General features: G+C 33.9%; 2 protein-coding genes across 4 annotated transcripts; one reads left to right on the top strand and one right to left on the bottom strand.

Annotated features, from left to right (window-relative positions):
* Positions 1-1,902: 1,902 nt before the first annotated feature.
* Positions 1,903-11,821, bottom strand: LOC138334730 (coiled-coil domain-containing protein 172-like). 3 transcript variants are annotated; one of them, XM_069283423.1, is made up of 10 exons: positions 11,681-11,821; positions 8,955-9,040; positions 8,483-8,599; positions 8,086-8,251; positions 7,498-7,599; positions 7,189-7,291; positions 6,647-6,830; positions 5,766-5,846; positions 2,262-2,385; positions 1,903-2,117 (listed from the first exon to the last, which is right to left on the bottom strand). In XM_069283423.1, exons 1-10 carry the CDS (start codon positions 11,763-11,765, stop codon positions 2,107-2,109), a joined length of 1,059 nt encoding a protein of 352 aa, XP_069139524.1. In that variant the 5' UTR covers positions 11,766-11,821; the 3' UTR covers positions 1,903-2,106. The 3 variants fall into 3 exon arrangements, with proteins under 3 accessions (XP_069139524.1, XP_069139523.1, XP_069139525.1); XM_069283422.1 differs by having other exon boundaries at positions 1,903-2,385; XM_069283424.1 differs by having other exon boundaries at positions 1,903-2,385; positions 6,725-6,830.
* A 182-nt stretch (positions 11,822-12,003) lies between these two features.
* On the top strand, positions 12,004-16,364 carry LOC138334729 (uncharacterized). Its single transcript, XM_069283421.1, has 7 exons — positions 12,004-12,284; positions 12,773-13,290; positions 13,554-13,629; positions 14,420-14,564; positions 14,759-14,944; positions 15,215-15,362; positions 15,601-16,364. The coding sequence occupies exons 1-7, from the start codon at positions 12,109-12,111 to the stop codon at positions 15,828-15,830; spliced, it is 1,479 nt and encodes a 492-aa protein (XP_069139522.1). The 5' UTR covers positions 12,004-12,108; the 3' UTR covers positions 15,831-16,364.
* The last annotated feature ends 7,723 nt before the right edge of the window (positions 16,365-24,087 follow it).

Here is a 24,087-nt window from a genome sequence, read left to right as displayed (position 1 = left end):
AATTTTAAATAATTAAATGATTTACTAAATACATGTAATGTAATAACATAATTGTTGCATATTCTGCTGGTACATATTACAAAGTTATCTGCCCTTGTGGGTATTATGGGTATAACTATGATTGTAACATCACATCTTCGCGAGTATAATGTCCTATTTTATAAGATTAAACCGTGCGATTTAATGATGTTACGATCAATACCTTCCTACATGGGACGATAACTCTATAAAATATAAAGTTGGAATATACTTGGATTCAAATTGATTAAAGCTTGTTTGCCAATGATGTTCCCATTTTAGTCGAAAGCAATATTTTTTTGTCCCACATATAAACTACCATTTTCTTTTCGTTTTTCTTTTGATAAATGTACGTTGTCTAAATTCTGCCAAGTATCTGTGTCTGTGAAATTAGAGTTTATTCACACACATTGCATTAAAAACTTGAGCAACCATATTCTCATTATTCTTACCAAAATATTCACATAAGACTTTGGTCTGAGGATACCGGCAATTAATAATTTCTTGAAATGGGGTCACAATGCATCCGCTAGATATAAAAATTCATTTCAAGAAATTAGAGCCAAGAAGACTGCTGTAAACCATCTTTCTTTCGTGTGGGATTTTCTTCAGCGATTTTGGCCATAAACACTGTTATTACAGATGAATTTGCAAATGTTTATCTCCGCAACTTATTATTACATTGACTTGAACCACCTTTCATTATATATATCAGTATAGATCGGTTTTGGAATCCGCGGAATTCAATCTTCAAACTGATTAAGATATTGCGAAATTTCGTAGCCTTGAAAACAGTGTTGGTCTACAGTAAATGATATAGAAATAATAAAATATGTGGAAATACACAAAATATACATATATTTATACGGACTTACTGACAGTGACAGAGACGTATGTCCCTGACTAGTTCTGGATAATGAAGTTTGATTGTATATTATTTCTAGCAGTTGCAAGTTATATATTATATATATTTTATGTTTGCAGTTGCATTTTAATTATTCCAGATATTTTTATAATGTTAATAAATAATACTGCTTTCAAACAATTTTGTTTTTAATTTTTCTTCATTTTCTCTTAATATCAGCTTTAAAAATCTTATTAAATTACAGATCTTCACTATGTTAAGAACGTGAAGATCTGTATTTTAATCAAAAATTTCTCTAATACATTAAAGAATTATCTTGAAATACTGTAGATCTTCCGCTGAATTTATATTTAATATATAACTTTGAAATTTTAACCTCCAGTTATTATAATGAACAGAACTAAAACTCGTGTACAGTTGTGCTTGTCATGTCTAGTTTTTGATAGAAAAACAATCTAATAATTTTATTAAAACTAAAGTGAGACTGGTCCACTTGCCTGTTTCAGTCTTGACATCATGCAGGCACTTATTATCCTGTTTGCGTTCTGATCTAACATATTTACTTGGAGTTCCAACAGAGTAAACCGAAGGGAAGGAAGGGTCAGAATGGGTTATTTTCAAGCGTTTTACTTAAAGATGCTCCACGCTGACAAATGGTATTTTTTCACTATAAAAAACAGCAGCAGACGATTAAGTATTTTCTTCAGTTACACAAGTTACTTACTTTACACCATTACCACCATTGGAAAGTTTGAGCTTCAAATTTTACTTTAAAGTTAAAATTACAAAAAATAATTAATTGTATCCCGGAAAAAAAATTCCGTTGCACTATATTCTATATGGAATGAAGTACGGATTGTGCATGCACCAAATGCAAAAAAATATATATTATTTTTTGAGTTAATTAGACACATATATACATGATTAAACACCAATTATTGTTAAAGTGATGAATATGATTTATGCTCTGTCGGCGGTGGAGCATCTTTAATAATGATTAACAAAATTAAACTCTCATCAGTAAGTAAATATATTTAATTCTAAGTGCCCTTGGACACAACAATTCTTGTTGACTGAATTTTATATGTGTAGTATTTTCAATATGAAACAAGATTCGATTACTCCATTTGCAATAAATACAAATATTACACATATACATGTTGATATAGTACTTTTAGCTTATTCCTTGTGTGGTTATCGGTCATTCATTGCTATCGTCATCTTCAGGAATGTCCTGGAAAATATCAATGAATATCTCTTTCAAGCTACTCAAATTATGAAAAAAATGACACACTGAAAGAGAAATGATAATCGCACTCTATTTCGAGTTGTTTTCATAACGTTTTATACCACTAAATTGAAGAGATCTCTAACGAACCTTTTCTAAAAATGTGTTGCTTTTTCACCGGTTTAGTGTCATTCTGCTGTGGAAGGTTCAGATTAAGGTCGTCATCAAATATATCTTCTAAGTTGTCTACTTTCAGTTCGTCTACTGCTTCATTCTGGAAAAAAAACACAAAATGATACAGTTGATGGAATGTTAAAGATGCTTTACCGCCGACAAAACATAAAATCATTTTCATTTTGACAACAATTTATGTTTAATCGTGTATATGTTTGTCCAATTAACACAAAATGCATATAAAATAATTTGTTTTGCTATTGTTGTTTTGCGTAATAGTACCTCATTTCAAATAGGCATATATTACCATGAATTTATTTCGAGATGCAATTAATAAACATATTTTTTTATAAATGCTTGTGAAATAAAACAAGAACTTTTGAAATACTATTTATCGGCGGTGTAGCAACTTTAGTAAGAGCTTAACACGAAACAACAACACACGTAAATATCATGCCTACCCGCAAAACATTGATACACTAGTTAGATATAGTCCAGTAAAAATACGAAAAATAGAGGCCTAACCTCCAAATAATTGCAACAGAATTTGTTTTCTGCTTTTTGGGTTGGAGGATCTTAGTATTTTACCATGAAAAAAGTCGCCAAAAATCATATGTTCGGAAAGTCATTTTTTCAACACCCGAAAAATAAGAAAATATATAGAAATTACACTTTTGACCACTTTTAAAGTAAATATCTGCTATTTTTGCAATACTTGAAATATGAAATCGGGTATATAGTAAGACAAACTTTAGGTTTAGTACAAATAAGTTGAATTGATTTAATAATTTCAGTCAATCCAAGAAATAAAGAAGGATGAAAACAGCTCAAAACCTTTTGAATTTAGCTAGCATTACCGTTTTTGTTCTTTTTAGATGCAAACATTTATAAAATCTTACCCTGAACTATATCAGATTATGTTTTATGCCTTAAAGAATTACATTTTCTTTGATATTAATGCATGATCGATAATACATTAGCTAGAGGAACCTAAATATTAACATGTCAAGTTGACTGATCGTGACAATTTGAAGTGTTTTTATACTTAGATTTTTGGCAAAACACCCATTTTGGTAGTTAATATTTCGGAAAATAAAAAAGCAATTGCTTCAAAATATGTTATAACCTTTTTTGTATATTTTGTACTTGTTATTTTTATCATTTGTTGTAAAAACGGTATAAATATACACATCTTATTTATTAGTAAAAACTCCCTATCACGTTAATTTGGCTTAATACAAAAATATGTCCAAGTCCATAAATCTGCAACACAAAAATCTTAATTTTTCGAATATGCTTTATTCGTTTGTCATAAAATTTTGCCAGTAAATAAATCAGAACTGTGATGATTTTCAGCTATAAAATTGAACTTGAACTTTTATTTTATTCCTTTATCTCATTGAAAATTATATAACCCCCATCCAGTTCCATTATGGAAAAATGAAAAACTGACCTATGCAAATATTTGCACTTTATAAAGAGCGCTCCATTATGGTGGTAATATCTGCCAAAGGATTTTGCAATCTGATTAGTCACAAAATAGATATTCACATTTTTGACATTTCAACTTAAGGACTTAGCCAATTAGAGAAGTTTAGTCAAATTGGCACTAAATGAGGATCTGATCGACCTCACGTCTTTTATATTTGGGGACATCTTGATATAGTAGTCTCTTTTAGGTGAGTATAGCCTACATAGAATCTGAATTAATAACTATCTAAACACTTGAGACGGTACTTACTGAAAAATTCTTGAATGAAAAAGACATATTATATATATATATTCAATTTGGACTTCAAAATGTCCTTGGAAAAGGCCAAAAGACCAACTGTGAGCAACCATATTTTCTCCGGTAGTGAAAGTAAAATGTTTCACTTTTAAAGCCTTTAATCAACAAGTTTTATTTAAAAAGATTCCACCAAAAAGAGTATCAATGGTATTGTTGATAATAACAATTTTTTTATCTTAACAATCCAACAAAAGCATATTTGGCTGTTGCAAGGACATAATTATGCAATTTTCATGCTGTCATACTTTTTCCCTGTGTTGATTTCAACTTATGTTTTTGGCAATCTGAGCTGTCCTTATAACGTTCTTGTCATACATTAATTTTCTAGTATCTCATGATAACCATGTAAGTTTATATTTGGCTTCAAAGTTGGCAAATTATGCAAATATCCCTATTTTTCTAATTTTTTGGGGGTCAAGAAAAACACTTTCACAATTTTTTTATTACAAAGTCAGATGTGTATGAAAAACAAAGAAAAAATTCTGTTGCAATTATTTCGGGGTAACACCCTATCTTTACTGGAATAATACCTAATATGTAGTCACTGTATACTATTTTTCCATGCCATTTATTTTCATCGTTCAAAAATTTTATTGCAAGTGCAATAAGCGTTTTACCTGTAAATAATATCATCATAACGCCATGAAAATGTTGCGCTTGAAAACTCGAGATCATGTTTTCGCAATTTGTCAAATAATAAGTTGGTGTATTTATTTTACATGAAATGAAAGAAAACTCTGATGTTTGTATAATATAGATATCTTACCTGTGTCTGATTTAATTTCTAATTTAAGTTAATTAATATTCCAAAGTTTTGAAATGTGCATTATAAATCATTGATCTTATGTTTTATGAAATGGTATATATACATAATTAATCATACAATGTATCTGTTTTGCTATGAAAAATGTAGTTTGTCCAGCACTGTCTGCATTGTTATATTGTATATGTTTATGTCAACTCTCCGATGTTGTAAAAAACAAGGAAATAAAAGAATCTGAATCTGATTAGCGCCTGTAGTCGCGGTGAAGTTTGTATAATATAGATATGTTACCTGTGTTTGATTAGCGCCTGTAGTCGCGGTGAAGTTTGTATAATATAGAGATATGTTTCCTGTGTTTGATTAGCGCCTGTAGTCGCGGTGAAGTTTGTATAATATAGATATGTTACCTGTGTCTGATTAGCGCCTGTAGTCGCGGTGAAGTTTGTATAATATAGATATGTTACCTGTGTCTGATTAGCGCCTGTAGTCACGATGAAGTTTGTATAATATAGATATGTTACCTGTGTCTGATTAGCATCTGTAGTCATGGTGAAGTTTGCATAAAATAGATATGTTACCTGTGTCTAATTAGCACCTGTAGTCATGGTGAAGTTTGTATAACATACATATGTAGATCTGTTACCTGTGTCTGATCAGCACCTGTAGTCATGGTGAAGTTTGTATAATATAGATATGTTACCTGTGTCTGATTAGCGCCCGTAGTCGCGATGAAGTTTGTATAATATAGATATGTTACCTGTGTCTGATTAGCGCCTGTAGTCGCGGTGAAGTTTGTATAATATAGATATGTTACCTGTGTCTGATTAGCGCCTGTAGTCACGGTGAAGTTTGTATAATATAGATATGTTACCTGTGTCTGATTAGCACCTGTAGTCACGGTGATGTTTGTATAATATAGATATGTTACCTGTGTCTGATTAGCGCCTGTAGTCGCGGTGAAGCTGGATACACACATACGATTACTTGTTGATACCTTCAAGTCTTCATTCTAACAAATTCACAAAGAACTCAATTTTCGAAATATATTAATATAATTGTCTTTTTCTCATCCTATTAAAAGAGAACAATATTCAAATAGGGGTCGCGTTCTGGGTACCTTTCAAACTGTCGAATTAAATTCTTAGGGATTATTGTCAGGGATAGAATACATGGTGTGCCAAGCTTGCAAATTAACGTCGTGTATATAGTCATTTCGCCCATGGAAAACAACATGAAACAAATGAAGCTGTATTGTATAATAAGGGTCAAAGAAGTAATTTCATCAAGATGATTTTCCAGATGACACGGGATCCCATCAAATCTGTAGAATACGAATTACGTCAAATGGTAAATATCGGACAAAGATGTAATTCCAACAGAAGCGTTCTGCCCCTTTATCGAGACACACAAAACGAACACAATTACATAATATGATGCAGTAATACAGGACAATTTTAGTTTTCGCATCATATTATGTAATCGTGTTCGTTTTGTGTGTCTTGATAAAGGGGCAGATCAAATCGAAAATTTGTCAATATTTTTGTCCACACGGTTGGAATTACTGCATTGTATAATGCATATATGCGTTTGAACCGACCCACCAGAAAGTGACCACCAATAGGGTGTTTCAGATCCCCTAAGTAATGATGTGAATAGGGGTCTATACTAAACCTGAATATGAAAGGAATAATGTGAAACTTTGAAACGAAAATAAGTAAACAAATCCTTTTGCTGTCATGTAATAAAGTAAGAGAGTATCCGTAACTACTTCTGATCAGGGATCATTACAAAACATTTCATGCACCATACCAGGTTAGAGGCTGTTTGTCGAGATGTCTGTGTTTGGTGGTGTTTTACAGATGACTGGTATTTATGTTTATCCTTCACCTTCCTCTGCCACAGCTGTTGTTGAAGAGACTGGACCTGCTGCTGGAGGTGGTGACACTTTGCCTCTAGATCCTCCTCCTTCACGGAGTCTAGCTCGGTTTGAAGCCTGTAGTGAAATGTTACAAACTTTTCATGTCACAAAACACCGTATATTTACTAAAACAGTTAATTACATGTACATAGTTCAGAGGGACATATATGGTTTTATGGTGAAGCAAATGTGGTATATTTCACCTGAGTGAAAATATCACTTTTCAAGTTTTGATATTTTCACTCTATATTGTAGATTATTCCTTGTTTCTTGATAAATAACAGTTATATTTCATCCCATGAGGTGGAAACTTTGATATTTTTCACTCGTGTTTCGCACTCTTGCGAAATATCAAAGTTTCCACCACACTATTATTCATTAAGAAACAAAGAATGACCTCTATTATCATTAACGTGACATTATTAGTTCTCGCCTGATAAAGTCTGCGTCTGTTGTTGGCAGTAGCTGAATACTTTGTTTTTCCTCTTCTTGTTGCAGCAACTTTCTTTTTTCTTCAGCAACTTTTTCACAGAGTTCTGAAAAATGAATCATTGCGTACTGAACCTTACACGTACCGGTACATTTGTAAAAAAAATGTAAGATCAAGTGTTCACGTTAGATTATTATTCTAGTTTCAATTATTATAAATTCAAATTTTATCAAAACGGAATATTCATATTAACACTATTGTCTACGTGATTGTTCATTTCTTTACCAAACATGATAAAAACCAATATTAAACCTGAATTCTTTGCTTTGGTGATTTGAAGTAAGTCCATCAAGTCTGTTTCTTTGTCCCTTAGAATCCTTAGAGACTCCATACGCTCTTCATAGTCTCGGATTTCTGTATCAAATCGAATTCAAAAATCTGATGCTAATTATGAATTAGAGATGACAACAACGAAATGCATATCCGTGATACTTTAAATAGCTTCTATGTTTTTACAGTTTTATCGTTATTATTATTAGTGGAATCTAAGAAATAAACTATATAACGATAACTTCAATATTTAAAGGCACCACGTTCTCAAGTTTCATTCTTTATTCATATCGATTTTGTATATACAATGTATTGCACTTTTACTTGGCGAAAATAAGAAAAAACAAAATAGTGATGTCAACGTTAGTAACAAAAAGCTAGATAATGTATATGATATAATGCTATACTTTGATTATTTCAAATCGTTGAAATTCAAGAAAAACTCAAAACAACTCGACTTTTGATATTTATAAAATGTTTTTATTGAATGTGATATAAAGAAAAGATATCTTCGCTGCGGATAGTACAAAATATATTAACTAGTAATAATTCAGTGGGATTTCTACAGACCTTGGTGAAGTTGATTTTTCTCTGCCGATAATCCCTCTATCTGACGAAGGGCTTCATCTCTTCGTATATCCGCTCCATTACCCAACAGTCCATACTCGGTAACAAACGTCTCCACATCAGAACAAAATCTCTCATTTACATGAAACAGCTCCTCTTCCAAGTTCTCCTATGGGATTTGCATTAAATGGTTCAGTTAATTTACTTAATGCAAATATGCAATTCTTTCTTTTATAGTTTAATTTTAAAATTGTATCCATTTGGATAACTATTTTTTAATACATATATATGTTACTTGATTACCAGTTTACTAAAACATGCTATTGTGTATTTTTCAAAACACTTCGCTAAGTTGATTCAGTCAAAAGAAGACTTTTCGCGAAGTTCACAATGGGTTTACCAGCTGGTCTTCAAAGTCCTGTCTTTCCTTTTGGAGCTGTGATTTCTGGTTTGTGAGAATCTCCTTCCTATTATTTACCAGTATGAGGTTGACATCTACTTTGTTTAACTCTGCTATCTGCAAAACGGATCGTAAAAAGGTATTATTATAAAAAAAATAAAAACACTTCAATAACTGTCGGGACTTAAACACATTTTTCTTCTTCCTCTTCTTATTTAGGGTGGGGGTTATATACAGATATACCTTGGCACAAATGGGGGTGGTTGAACAAATGCAGAAGCTGTAATAGCTTGGGGTTGCCTCATTTAGTAAATTCCAAAATGAATTAAAAATATTCGTCTGGGCGAAAACGTGAGGGATCAAATAAGAAACGTGGTGTTTTTGAAAGATGATCTAATGTATCGTTGTTATTTGTTATAAAAATGACTAATTGGCAAGTTTACCCACCGTACTGCAAGTTTCACTGACGCACCTTAACTTCCAGCTCCTTCCGCAGCACTTCTTTTTCTTGTTTTAATTGAAGGATATCCGCTTCTTTTTGTCGCACTTTATTTCTAACTGTCAAAAAGAATAACTTATAACATAACTTTGTTTTATATATACCTATGTATTATACGTTTAGTATGCTTGATTGTTGTAGACGTTACCAAAAATGTACCGTTGTCAACTATACATAAATATCAAAACCAAATGTCATCCCAATCATCATCACGTCATTTGGAATCCTTTTGCAGAAGTGACTCCGTCGATAACTACGATTGTGGAAGGTTTTTGTAAGGTTGTTTGCAAACTGGCATGCTGGTGCAACCATCTATAAGAAAGTTTCCGTCTGTCGTTCAGAGATACGTCATCGCAGCTAGTTCAATAAACCATCCAAGGAAGTAAGTGAATGATATTAAGAAATTCCCTTAAGCTCCAAGTATTAATTGTAACAGTATCATATGTATGTGATATCAACTTGTAAACTATCGATACAAGGAATCATTCAACACGTATTTGACTTTAGTTTTGGCGAATGTAAAGTTCTAACTTCTAAGTCATCTAATGACAATATCTAATTAAGATTTTCAATGAATTCCAGAAATAGGTCTAAAATATAAATTAAATGTCATTTCTTTAAAAATATTAACAAAACAAAGACTATGGTACTATGAGTACTTTGCGATGAGCAGAGAAGGATTACTTGAATAACGAATTAAAAGGTTAAAGATGCTCCACTGCCGCCCGAGCAACGATACTCATAATCTGAGAATTAGTTACAGGTTATATAATCATGGACCCACCAGAGTGCCCTAAGACCATTTTTAGACGTTTTAGAGGTCTAGATGGAAAAAAAAGATAAAAATCATACAACATTACTCTACATGGTACTATATACAAGAAGGGTGGAAACTCATATACTCTAAATTTTTAACCCGACTACTTTTAGCGGAAATAAAAACATATTTCTAGTACATCGTCATAAAAACAGTTACTACCGTTGGAAAGAGCAATAAATTTCCTTTCAAAATCATCCTACACATCTATACAAAGTGCCGTCATTAAGACGATATAAGCCCATTATGACAAGCGTCTTGAAAATCATCTAATTAAAATCTTCGCGGTCCATTCCAAATATTGAACCTTCGATAGAACCATCAGAAAGATTCTTTAATCCTTAAATATATATGTCTAATATTAACAAAAAAATTATATCAGATTATTTATTTTGCTGTTGTTGGATGCGCAATCTATCAAAATCAGGAACAGACGACTAAGTATTTTTCTTAAGTTACAAAAGTTACGTACTTACGGTACTTTACACCATTACTACCGTTGAACAGTTTAAGCTTCCCATTTTTCTTCAATGTAGAAATATTAAAAATTATTAATTGCATCCCGAAAAAAATCCATGGCACTATTTCCAAGAGAAAAAATATCATTCGTCAGCGGTGGAGCATATTTAACGTAATAAACTAACAAAACTGTTTCAAGTGTTGTGCTTTATTTTTAGGGGTGAAAAATGAATAATTGTGAAAATAATTAAAGAAATTTCGACTATTTGTACTTCCAATTTCCAATTTGGGCCAGTAGAATAGATACATTTTTTTTATATCAGCCAAACATGTCAAGCCCTGACATAACTTGGCTAGCGCGACGTAATGTTTCAAAAGTGGATAACAGTTAGTCCAGTAAATTTATGAAAATAATTCAGTAATTTGCAACACAGTTTATTTTGACAACTGGGTTGGAATTTCTTAATGATTAATTTTTAACACAAAACAAGCCCCCATTTCCTTTCGGAAAAATCGTTTTTTCGACAACCCCTAAAAAATCAAGAAAATGAGGAACATTCAAAATTACAATTTTAAAGTGTATGTGTAACTATGACATAATTACGTAAAGCATGTACATGTAGATATATGTATCAAACTTAGTCTTTAGTACACACACACACATGTATGCAAGTAACGAGTTTAAACGATGTGAAGTTTAGTCAATAGAAAAAAAAGATGAAAATGGATCAAAACATTTAATTACACTTTGCCAGCATTACCTGTTCTTTTTAAAAGAATTTAAGAAATTTAATAAATCTGACCCTGGTGAACAATATTAGTTTATATTATTAGTAGTAGTAATGCTACGTCGACATCTTAAAACATTACATTCACAAGAACAACTCATTAATTGAACATAACTCCTATTTCGGTAGCAAGTAAAATGAAAAGCGAATGCTTGGAAATAGTTTATATCCTTTTTTGGATGTTTTGCACTTGATATGAATGTATTTATCAATTATCTGTGGTGTGGTAAATCAGTCGATGATGTCCAAATTATTTAGACAGACAGTAGTAAAAACGGCATGTCACTTGCATGAACACCGGAAAATGGCTAAATCGATACAAACATATGTCAGTAAAACAATAAAAAAAGAAAGATTTGAGGCAATTATTCATGATCGGTGTGAAACTAAGTCCGAGACTCTCCCTTTTTATAGAAAGATTCATTGTGGTGGTGAATTTTGACAAAGAGTTTTGCAAGCTTGCAAATCACAAAACAGGAAATAAAATCTAAAGGTGGTGTTTGAATTCGCAAGATTTTATACTGTCTACATGCCTACATATTGTACATGACATAATAGCACTACTACGGATAATACTTTGGTTACATTATTTTCTCTATGCATTAGCTAAAAACATACGTTTCTGTTAAAAGTACCTTCTTGTAAATATGTCTTTCTTTCATGGGCTCTTCGTTCCGAATCAATAATCTGTGCAAATAAATCAGTTAGAGAAGACGACATTTCTTCTTAAATGTTCCCGCGAAAACTACAAACTTCATTACATAGACGCTTATCTAATGACCTTTATATAAGCGCAGAAAAGACCACGAAACTTTTATATTTGGAGTCTTTCCAGACTTATACATCTCAGTTTACGGAACTCCTTTAGACTTATCCACATCTATTTTAAGAAGTGTCGTAATAATTCGCGGAATAGGCCGGTGTTCCCTGAACCGGATTGTTTATGTTTGTAGACCGTATCTATGAATCACCACACAGTGAAATTTAATGTTAACACACCTGTCATTGCTATATTAAGCTTATGACCGTATGATTTTGGGGTGGAGGTATAAAAGTTAACGCCATGGCAGAAGGTGGATATTGTTCGCCTGATTTTGAAGTTGACACTTCTGAAATACCACAGACAGAGGTGCTGCAGTCATTAGATAATATGGCAAGTGCAAGTAGAGCCGACGAACTGACCGCTGGCACCAGTTCTGGCGATGACACGATGCAGCGATTTCTGCAGAAATCACAATGGTGAGTTATCGACTTGGACATGAATATGTTAGGCAAACAGATTTTTTTCTTTCAAATTAAAGCTTACAGTTACACTGTATTTAAAAATTAAACTAAAAAATATGTATACTTGCATTTATATGAAAAATTAATCATTGTCATGTATTGTTTACTAAAAGAAGCTAGAAAACCATTGTACTCACCAACTCAACAATGCTAAAAATAATGCCAGATTTTATTATTCCAAACAGGCACTACATGTATAAAATGGGCAGAAAAACAGACAACACAAACATACTTATATGTTATACTGTTAATTTGCCTACATAGGAGGTCATCCCTTACTTAGATGACCAACATACACATGTAGCTGTTATATCATTAGCTACTGTTGTAGCGGAAAAGATATCACCTTCTGTCTTTAGATGATATCTTTTCCGCTACAACAGTAGCTATTATATCATAGAACATTAATTTTGATCAACCAAACAAAACTGATCTGCTTTCAGTGAGCGACTTTATGAAATAAGGAACCTTCAACATGGAGCCAAACCTGTGACGAGCCAAGGCCACAAAGAGATGATCAATCAGTTCTTCTCCAAGAAACTGACAGCTCAGGAACAAGCAGCAAGTCACGGGAAAGAAAATGTACCAGTAAATGAGGATGCTGTGGAGGAGCATCGACCGGAGACGATTGTGGTGGAAATTCAGGGACTGGTGGAACAACAGCGTGTATCCAACTCAGTTGGAACAAACTTCCGAAGACATCTGGAGAACATCATAAGAGGCAGTATTACAAGAGTGACAAGAAACCCGACCCCGCGTCCTTCCTCCTCTAGACAGGCATCCTCCTCTCCCATCCCCACAACAACACCTCCTCGAAGCGAAGGGATCCTACAATCACCTGCTGTTCCTCCCGTGGTGCCACCTGTGGTTCCTGAGGCTTCTCCATTTGTTACTGCACCCACCACAACAGAAAGAAGTCGAAGCAACACTATCAGCTCAAACAACAGCTCAGCTACACACAGTCAGCATCTTCCTGTGATTTTATCCTTTATAGTTTATGTTGTCATCCAGTCATATGATCAGTGTTTCCTACATTTCAATTAGAACTGTAATGTTAGAAATTTTTATCTATTAGTTTAAAGTATTTACATTTCTGTTTACGAAGGGAACTATACTGTAAGTAAGTTCTTAAAAATGGAATTCAAGCTATTTTTTTGAAATTTGAAATATTGAAGAGTACAATGTATATGGTATAAGATAACATTGCGTCATTATCATTTACAGTAAGTGCTACACCTTCTGGTAACTCAGAGACAGACTTCATTCCTCAAGATCCAGAAGTGAGAAGTCCTATACCACAGTAAGTCATCAGCAAAATAAATCTATCCAAATGTAAATTGATATAAATATTTCAGAAAAAAATGAATATTTTATAACCGTAAAGCTCAAACTGTTACAATTGTAATATATGGCCTTCTATCTAATAATATTGTATGTTTTCACTATGATAGATTTTCTTTTCAACTTATTGATTTGATTTCCTTTTTGATTATGACATTAACCAGAAATCATATATGTAATTACGTAATATAAGACTCTTTCATATGTGGATTTGAAGGCCTGAGGGTCACAAAATGTTGTAAAACCCAAGGCTTGCCGAGGATTTGTGTAATATTTTGTGATCCGGAGGAAAGAATATCCCTATCCATTATATCCACATATGAAAGAGTTTTTTCTCTTGTGCCTGAATGTTTTATTGGAATTTTACCACTATGATTTTCCGCCATTTTGAAATAAATTCGAGAAGAACGCATCATCAAGTCAATTTTCCATACATGAAAATTACGTGATATTTTCAATGCAAATCCCTTTGTTTGTATCTTTTAAAGTAAATCCATTCTGCTTTCTGAAAAAAATTGTTAAAATTGCACCGAGAAAACAGTAATTTTGTTGACACTGTGACGTCACAAGGCTTTATTGCATTGGTAGCCATGCAATACAGCTTTAGGCAACATGAGTGTATTGCCCTGAACCAGCCAGTATTACACATGTAGGTATGAGAGAAATGTATATCTGTACCCTTTGCATACATATACATGTAGGTCAGATGTTTGTTTATAATTTGATGTGTTGACCTTGTTTGTTGACAGGATTTATGACAGAATCATGGGTTTTGACTGGGAGGACAGACACCGGGAGAATATGGTCCAGGAGATCAGTGAACTCGTCCATAGTCGTATTGTCTCCTCTACTCTAGAGGGCGACTTCAGAACCCGTCTGGAAATCAGCATGCAGGTAAGAATTTTAAACATTGAAAATTGAAACAATTTAGCTAGTTTTAAATCTAAGACTGATAATCAGTTTGGTGATATATATTCCCTGTATAGTATAAAATTGAAAGATAACCATTGATCTAGGGAATTAAATTGAACTTTGAAATTGAGTTACCTTGTATTAAAGTCTATAATCAATTATTGTTTTGTCTAAAGGAACGACTAGCTAGCAGTGGATTTGATGGATCGAGAGTCCAGGAATTTGTACAGAATATCACTCCATCGCAGCCCATTGAGAGGAATGACTTCTCAAATCTGGGTATTCATGTTAACGCTCCAGCAGATAACTGGGACAACATCTCTGTAACGAGTGTCAGCGCTCACGCAGTTCCTTATACACAGGTAAACAGACTTTTTTTAGGCTCTATTCTTGAAGACATCCTCTTTATCTTTTAGTCATACCAATGTTTTTCCTTCATTTACTGATAAAAAAAATATAAAGATATAATCTGATTTTGTTAATTCGAATTTGTTTAAAATTTAGAATATACCTAAAAAGGATTTAGAGAGAAGAAAAATCCTAATGATGAAAAAGCTTTGTGATTTCTCGCATGCAGTTATCACTTGTAATTTTAGGATTTATTTCATGTTTTGTATTTTTAACTTTCACAGTCAAGTCGCTATATGAGCAGAGAGATTCAGAGTTTGAAGGCACAGCTTATGGAGATGAAAAACATGATGAAGCTGAGCTTTGACCTTCAGATGGATATTCAAAGGTCAATCAGACAGGAAGTTGCTGCAGCGATGAATGATGTAAAACGTAAGTTAATCATTTACGTATACAAAGCAGATGTGTAAAAAATATTAAAATTTCATGATATAAAATAGATTTGATCTATGCACCATACACATTTTCTTTTTCAATTGATCAATTGTAACTTTAAGAGAGAGAAAATGTTTTTAAATATCCAGAGAATTAAATAATTTTGACACTTAAATATTTGATGAGTTTTAGAGTTATTTCCCCTTGATTATTCTTGACTACTTTTCCATCACAGGAGCTGACGGAAACACAGCCTTGCCTGTGGCAGCTAAGTCCAAACCTGTGAGTGACACCCACTGTCTCATCTGTCTCGACAATTTCTCTGACTCTGTTCTCTACCAGTGTGGACATATGTGTGTGTGCTTCACTTGTGGGCAGAACTTAATGAGTCGAGGATCGAAATGTCCAGTGTGCAGAGCTCCAATCAAGGACATTATCAGAGCCTACAGATGTAACCAGGACTAAATATAATGTAGAAGTTAGCTACCAGATCAGAGTAGATAATGACTTTTTTACACACATTTACACAACTGTTTACATATGTCACAGAGACTTATATATTTATCATGTGCCTCATCAGGGCCTCGTGTGGGACTGCAGTACGTATGCACTTTTTACTCTGTTGGCTGGTTCCAGCATGTGCTTCAACTGTATAGGATTGTCCTGTACCAGATCAGGGCCTGATGGAAAACTTCTCTCGATTTCTCTCAAAGGATAACTTAAAAATTTATCTTTAAAGTTTTTATGCTTTTGGTGAGAGTGATGTGTTTACAATATGTTTTATTGAACTTGATAGAAGAAAACACATTTGTAGAAGAAAAGTAATTGAAATAGCTTATTTTATTAACAAGTGCTTTACTCGCTTCCATCATGCTTAGCAATTTTTGTTATTATTATGTTGACCTACAAACTGAGTCATTATAAACCTGTTATCATATCTCATGTTATGTTTATCATTAAAACGATGCAATGAAATATAATTTAAAAAAAAACCAACAACTTCATTTTAGCTTTTCATTTAATAATCTTGAAACTAATTACCTCACTGTTCTCCCAGCCTCTAATGTACTGGAGAGATCATCTCCCCCTCATATACTGCTATAATCATATGATGGGGAGAAATAGACTGGCCACTAAGATCATCACTAACATTTGGACTTGATCATTTGTGTCTCTGTGACATGCAACAACTTGTAGTTTGGGTCTGATGGCTAGTCTAGGGGAGAAACAAAGGGACCTAACTCGCTTTAGGTCAGAAACTTTGACACCATGGACTTTGTAGTAAATCTATCAAATATCTGATGGTATACTCTGTATCATATTCGTCGTGATTAACACCCAGGCCGTTTAAACATTATATCTTCATTCCTTTGAAACATATTATTACGTCTTGATTTATATTATACACATGCAATAATTAACATGCATTTTAAGTAATATGGGATACATTGTCAAAGTTATAAGCATTACACAGATGCCAAACATCGTTTAATTAATGTGATGGGAGCATTTCATAGCTTCAACTCCTTCTCCAGAAGGGAAGAGGGGCGCTAATCGGGAGAGTGCGTCAGTGATAGTAACCTTTGAAGTGGATACAATGTCAGTGATAGTAACCCCTGGATTATCGGGATGAATTGTGTGATACACACCTTGATTAATTAGTAATAGGGCCACTATGGTCGAGTGGTCAAGATGCCACAAGCTATCCATCTCAATCCCTTGTGGGGCAGCTTAGTACTGGCCGCTGGTTTTTTTCTCCGGGTACTCTGACTTTCCTCCACCACATGAACCTGGCATATCCTGTAAGATGCTTCACTGCTCACAAATGGTATTTTTCTCAAAAGAAAACAGGAGCAGACGTATAAGTATTTTACTTCATTTGCAAAAGTTATCTACTTTACACCATTGCCACCTTTAAAAGGCTTCTAATTTTACTTCAAGATAAAAATATTAAAAATCATTAATTGCGTCCCGTAAAAATTCCGTGGCACTACACTTTATGTCCTATATGGAATGGAGTACTGATTGTGCATGCGACAGAATCAAAATAAATTATTTTGTGTTATTTTTTGTGTTAATTAAACATAAAGATACACGATTTAATACCAAATATTGTTAAAATGATGAGTATCGTTTATGCTCTGCCGGCGGTGGAGCATCTATTTCTCTGTTCTCCGTTGTACTTACATTGGATAATCCTGACAACAAAGACCTGAAAATTTGTAACTCGACACATATTTAGATATATATTTTATGTCTATAAGTATATATTGCTCTCTGACGTTTTAGGTGTTTAGTTTATAAAGATATTACTCTATGTGTATAAAAGGGTATTTAGTTTATAAAGATATTACTCTATGTGTATAAAAGGGTATCTAGTTTATAAAGATATTACCCTATGTGTATAAAAGGGAAGGAACCTGATGAAAGTGCATGATGGAAAAAAATCTACTCCGCATGAGTTTATAGATTATAGATTCACAAAATGTGATCAATAGGACAATGGTAATTAAGTGACTTCTACTATTTCCTCCAATTTCATTCGTCAAAAGCCACTCGAAATAACGTCACTTTTTACCATCGGGCTTGTCAAAAAGGCAACTATGTAAAGTTAATTTCACCAACAAATATATATATTACACAAAAACGTCAAACAAATACGTTTATTGAAGGTCAATGCTATCTGTAGGGATGTAACTGTGAACGTCTGGCCTTGTATTTTTTCCTAGGATGCCGCCAGTCTAGATTTCTTAGAGAGGAGGTGTTGATGAATATCGTGTCCCTGGTCCATGTCACAGATTACATAACGTAAACACAGCCATGTCTTCACTTCACATTCATATTAAATAAATTGAAAAAAATTATCTTGGAGCGACATGTACAAAAAACCTCAACATTGCATGTTTATCAGTTTGTTTGGTTTTATTAGGGGGGGGGGGGGGGCACGAATTATGAATGATTCATATTTTTCTGTCCTTTTAAAACCAATAATCCACTACCAGAACTTGTTGTCAAATAAGAACTTATATATTATGTATATTTTAGCGTTAAGGCCACACATATACGTACAGTTGCGGGTTTTTTTTTCCTGTTTTGCATCCGCGTGTCAGTGTGTTGGTGTACACACGGTAGGGTTTAGATCCCAATAAACTGCGCAATGAAAGACATATACATGCATGTGCTATGGGAAAGCAGTGCTTCCTATAATCTTCAAACATGTACAGGCGATCATGTATACAATGCCACATGCACCAACACTCTGTGCCTTACTTGTGAACTAAGGTGTTACCGATACAAACACTTTTCTTCTTTAACTGATCAGTTGCAATGAGCTATTTCATTTTTGGAGGTCAATGTAATAACAAGTAACAATTTGAACCCATAAAAGCTTTTAAGTTCATTTGATGGATTTCGTGTTTGTTTTCTTGTTATTTTCCCCTCTGCTGGCTGGTATGACCAGGTATTTAGATCTGTGGTATAGCCACACTTTTTTTGTTGAGTTTAGGAATACCAAACGTATGAGAAAGTTAGTTGAGGACTTAATTTAAGACATAATTAGTCTTATTCGGGCTTTACTTTCCAAAAGATTTTATGAACATTTACATTTGGTGTAATGTTCTATTATCAAACGATAAACCTAAAACAACTAAGGTAGCAATAAAAGACATCGGAGGGCACAAAGGCTATAAAAGGTGGTACATTTTATTTCTTAATGTCTACATTAGGTCTATTTAGTGTGTCTGAACCTACCACGAATTTCGAACTTAATTATCATTCTGGTTTTAGTAAGATACATATAAGATGTTCTACCTTTACATTAATACTGTAATTTGTAAAAGCAAAGTCTCCTCATATCAGTTACGACCCCCTCTAACAACTTCAATGCCATTTTAATGTTTTCTTAACGACGTGAGTGTGATGGTGGTGGAATATCTGGTCCAGGTGTTGTGTACATATCGCTGTCCGAGTCGGTGTTACTATTTACATGTATTTAAATTCTTCAGAAGATACTGCAATGATGTCATTTGTATACGTTTTATCTCCCTTCAATCGCCGCCAAAGTCATTGACCTTGGGCGTGGTCATATGTTAGGAGCTTAAACAAAAGTATCACACTTGTTTGTTCGTTTGTTTGTGTGACATACACCAATAACAGGGTCAAAGGAGACACCAACACCATGGGTTATATAGGGCCTACTGTCAAGGTTACACCAAGCACCATGGGTTATATGGGACCTTGTGTCAAGGTGACACCAACACCATGGGTTACACGGGACCTAGTGTCAAGCTGACAACAACACTATGGGTTATATGGGGCCTAGTGTCAAGGTGACACCAAACACCATGGATTATATGGGGCCCAGTGTCAAGGTGACACCAACACCATGGGTTATATAGGGCCTAATGTCAAGGTTACACCAAACACTATGGGTTATATGGAGCCTTGTGTCAAGTTACAACAAGCACCATGGGTTATATGGGGCCTAGTGTCAAGGTGACACCAACACAAGGGGTTATATGGGACCTAATGTCAAGGTTAAACCAAACACCAAAGGTTATATGGAGCCTAGTGTCAAAGTTACACCAAGCACCATTGGTTATATTGGGCTTAGTGTCAAGGTGATACCAACACCATGGGTTATACGGGGCCTAGTGCCAAGGTGACAACAACACCATCGGTTATATGGGGCCTAGTGTCAAGGTTACACCAACACCATGGGTTACATGGGGCCTAGTGTCAAGGTGACACCAAACACCATTGGTTAAATGAGGCTTAGTGTCAAGGTGATACCAACACCATCGGTTATATGGGGTCTAGTGCCAAGGTGACAACAACACCATGGGTTATATGGGGCCTAGTGTCAAGTTGACACCAAACACCATTGGTTATATGGGACCTAGTGTCAAGGTTACACCAACGCATTGGTTATATGGGACCTAGTGTCAAGGTTACACCAACACCATGGGTGATATTGGGCCTAGTGTCAAGGTGACACCAACATCATGGGTTATGTGGGGCCTAATGTCAAGGTGACACCAAACACCATTGGTTAAATGGGGCCTAGTGTCAAGGTTACACCAAGCACCATTGGTTATATTGGGCCTAGTGTTAAGGTTACACCAACACCATGGGTTATGTGGGGCCTAGTGTCAAGGTGACACCAAACACCATTGGTTATATGAGGCCTAATGTCAAGGTGACACCAAACACCATTGGTTATATGGGGCCTAATGTCAAGATTACACCAACACCGTGGGTTATATGGGGCCTAGTGCCAAGGTTACACCAACACCATGGGATATATGGGGCCTAGTGTCAAGGTGATACCAACATCGTGGGTTATATGGGGCCTAGTGCCAAGGTGACACCAACACCATGGGATATATGAGGCCTAGTGTCAAGTTGATACCAACACCGTGGGTTTTATAGGGCCTTGTGTCAATGTGACACCAACACAATGGGTTTAATGTGGCCCAATGTCAAGGTAACACCATGGGTTATATGTAGTCCAATGTCAAGGTGACACCAAACACAATGGGTTATATGGGGCCTATAGTCCAGTAGAAATACGAAAAAGGCCTAACCTCCAAATAATTGCAACAGAATTTGTTTTTTGCTTTTTGGGTAGGAGGATCTTAGTATTTTACTATGAAAAAAGTCGCCAAAAATCATATGTTCGGAAAGTCGTTTTTTCAACACCCGAAAAATAAGAAAATATATAGAAATTACACTTTTGACCACTTTTAAAGTACAATATCTGCTATTTTTGCAATACTCGAAATATGAAATCAGGTATATAGTAAGAAAAACTTCAGATTAGCACAAATAAGTTGAAATGAAACAATAATTTCAGTCAATCTAAGAAATAAAGAAGGATGAAAACGGCTCAAAACCTTTTGAATTTAGCTAGCATTACCGTTTTTGTTCTTTTTAGATGCAAACATTTATAAAATCTTACCCTGAACTATATCAGTTTATGTTTTATGCCTTAAAGAATTTCATTTTCTTTGATATTAATGCATGATCGATAATACTTAAGCTAGAAATACCTAAATATTAACTTGTCAAGTTGACTGATCGTGCCAATTTGAAGTGTTTTTATACTTAGATTTTTGGCAAAACACCCACTTTGGTAGTCAATATTTCGGAAAATAAAAAAGCAAATGCTTCCAAATATGTTATATCCTTTTTTGTATATTTTGTACTTGTTACTTAGATCATTTGTTGTAAAAACGGTATATATAAATATGCACATCTTATTTAGTAGCAAAAACTTCCTATCTAGTTAATTTGGCTGAACACCAAAATATGTCTAAGTCCATAAATTTGCAATACTAAAATTTTAAGTTTTCGAATATGCTTTATTCGATTGTCATAAAATTTTGGCAGTAAATAAATCAGAACTGTGATGATGTTCAGCTATAAAATTGAACTTGAACTTTTATTTTATTCCTTTATCTCATTGAAAATTATGTAACCCCAATCCGGTTCTATTATGGAAAAATGAAAAACTGACCTATGCAAATATTTGATCAAAAAGAAACTTCAATCTCACTTTATAAAGAGCGCTCCATTATGGTGGTAATATCTGCCAAAGGATTTTGCAATCTGATTAGTCACAAAATAGATATTAACATTTATGACATTTCAACTTAAGGACTTAGTCAATTAGAGAAGTTTAGTCCAATTGGCACTAAATGAGGATTTGATCGACCTCACGTCTTTTATATTTGGGGATATCTTGATATAGTAGTCTCTTTGAGGTGAGTATAGCCTACATAGAATCTGAATTAATAACTATCTAAACACTTGAGACGGTACTTAGTGAATAATTCTTGAATGAAAAAGACATATCATTCAATTTGGACTTCAAAATGTCCTTGGAAAAGGCAAAAAATCCTAACTTTGAGCAACCATGTTATCTCCGGTAGTGAAAGTAAAATGTTTTAGTTTTAAAGCCTTTAATCAACAAGTTTTATTTAAAAAGATTCCACCAAAATGAGTATCAATGGTATTGTAGATATTAACATTTTTTATCTTAACAATCCAACAAAAGCATATTTGGCTGTTATAAGGACATAATTATGCAATTTTCATGCTGTCATCCTTTTCTCTGTGTTGATTTCAACTTATGTTTTTGGCAATCTGTGCTGTCCTTATCACGTTCTTGCCATACATTAATTTTCTAGTATCTCATAATAACCATGTTAGTTTATATTTGGCTTCAAAGTTGGCAAATTATGCAAATATCCCAATTTTTTCTGATTTTTTGGGGTTCAAGAAAAACACTTTCCCAAATTTTTGTTTGTGGCGACTTTTTTTCTTGTATGAAACAAAGTAAGATCTGTATGCAAAACAAAGAAAAAATTCTGTTGCAATTATTTTGGGGTAACACCCTATCTTTCCTGGACTACTAGTGTCCAGGAGACACCAACACCATACATATATATGGGGCAAAGGATTATGCAAATGAGCTGTATCACAACTGTGCAAAGCATTTTTTGTGTAAGAGGAATCGCTTAACAAATAACTACACTGAAATAAATATCTATGAGTGGTAGTGATTTAAAGGATTTACTACTATTTACCCCCTACTGGGCTCAATGCGTATACATGTTTATTATAAGAAAATGTTCTGATTTCTGTATGTCGGACATCTTAATCAATCGACTTACACAATGTCGCTATTGGACGGAGAAGAATAATGCAGGATACACTCCAGCTTCGTGTCCGTACTGAGATACAAGTTCATATCTTTATACATTGTCTCATCTACTGGCTCTCCGTAGTCACTTGAAATGGACGATGAAAAAACTGTTCTATCTTCAAGCTCCAGGTCTGCACGTGTCGGTGATACAATAATGGTTTTAAAACAGTGAAAAATGTCAAAAGTAGTTTATATATACTATTCCTTCTATATATATATCATACAACATTAGTTTATCTTTTTAAAAATGTGCGTATTTTTATTTGATTGATTTTTCGTAATTTACAAATTTTCTTATAAAAGAAACCAATAATCTTTCAGTTATCTCTTTTAGTATGTCAAAAATAATATAAAATATGTCCCATAATGTAAAGTAGGTAAATCGCTCTTACTATTGAATTGGTGGGGTTTATAGAATATTTAGGTATTTGCTAAGTCGAAACTCCAAACGTTGTTACATGTTGGATGTGGGTGTTTTGCACGGTCTAAAATAATTGTTTGCTTTTGTGGATCTATGACTAAAGGCGAGTAATATTGAATAATTTGATTTGAAAGAAATTTATGATTCAGACGTTTTCACTATGTATAAAGTAGATACAATAAGTCAAGCATTTTAGACAGGAGTCTGCTAAATGTGAAGAATTATAAATATTTGTTTTGTGCCCTATTGACAGGATCATTACGTGACAAGTCAGATGGGTAAGGGAAAGCCCAGCACAACGGATTACCTTTTTTGAGTAAATGACAAATTTATCACATGAGTTCCGACCTCGCAACCCAGAGGCAGAGGTCTAGTGCTTGGAAATTTTGGAACACCTTAAAAATTAATCACTGAAGATGGTGATGTCGGATGATTCGCTAATATGATGCATTTTACTCTTATATTTCATTTTCTTCACTTCAACAACACCGAGACACATTTTTACCAATGGTACTACACGAAGTTTTTTCTTATCATACCCAAAGTAGCAAATCTGCACAAACCCTACTCTTATGTGAATGTTTTTTTCGAAT

The sequence above is a fragment of the Argopecten irradians genome, chromosome 11, assembly GCF_041381155.1.
Source record: "Argopecten irradians isolate NY chromosome 11, Ai_NY, whole genome shotgun sequence".
NCBI classification, from domain to species: Eukaryota; Metazoa; Mollusca; class Bivalvia; order Pectinida; family Pectinidae; genus Argopecten; species Argopecten irradians.
Note: the sequence above shows the minus strand (reverse complement) of the source record. Positions and strands in the feature narration are given on the sequence as shown.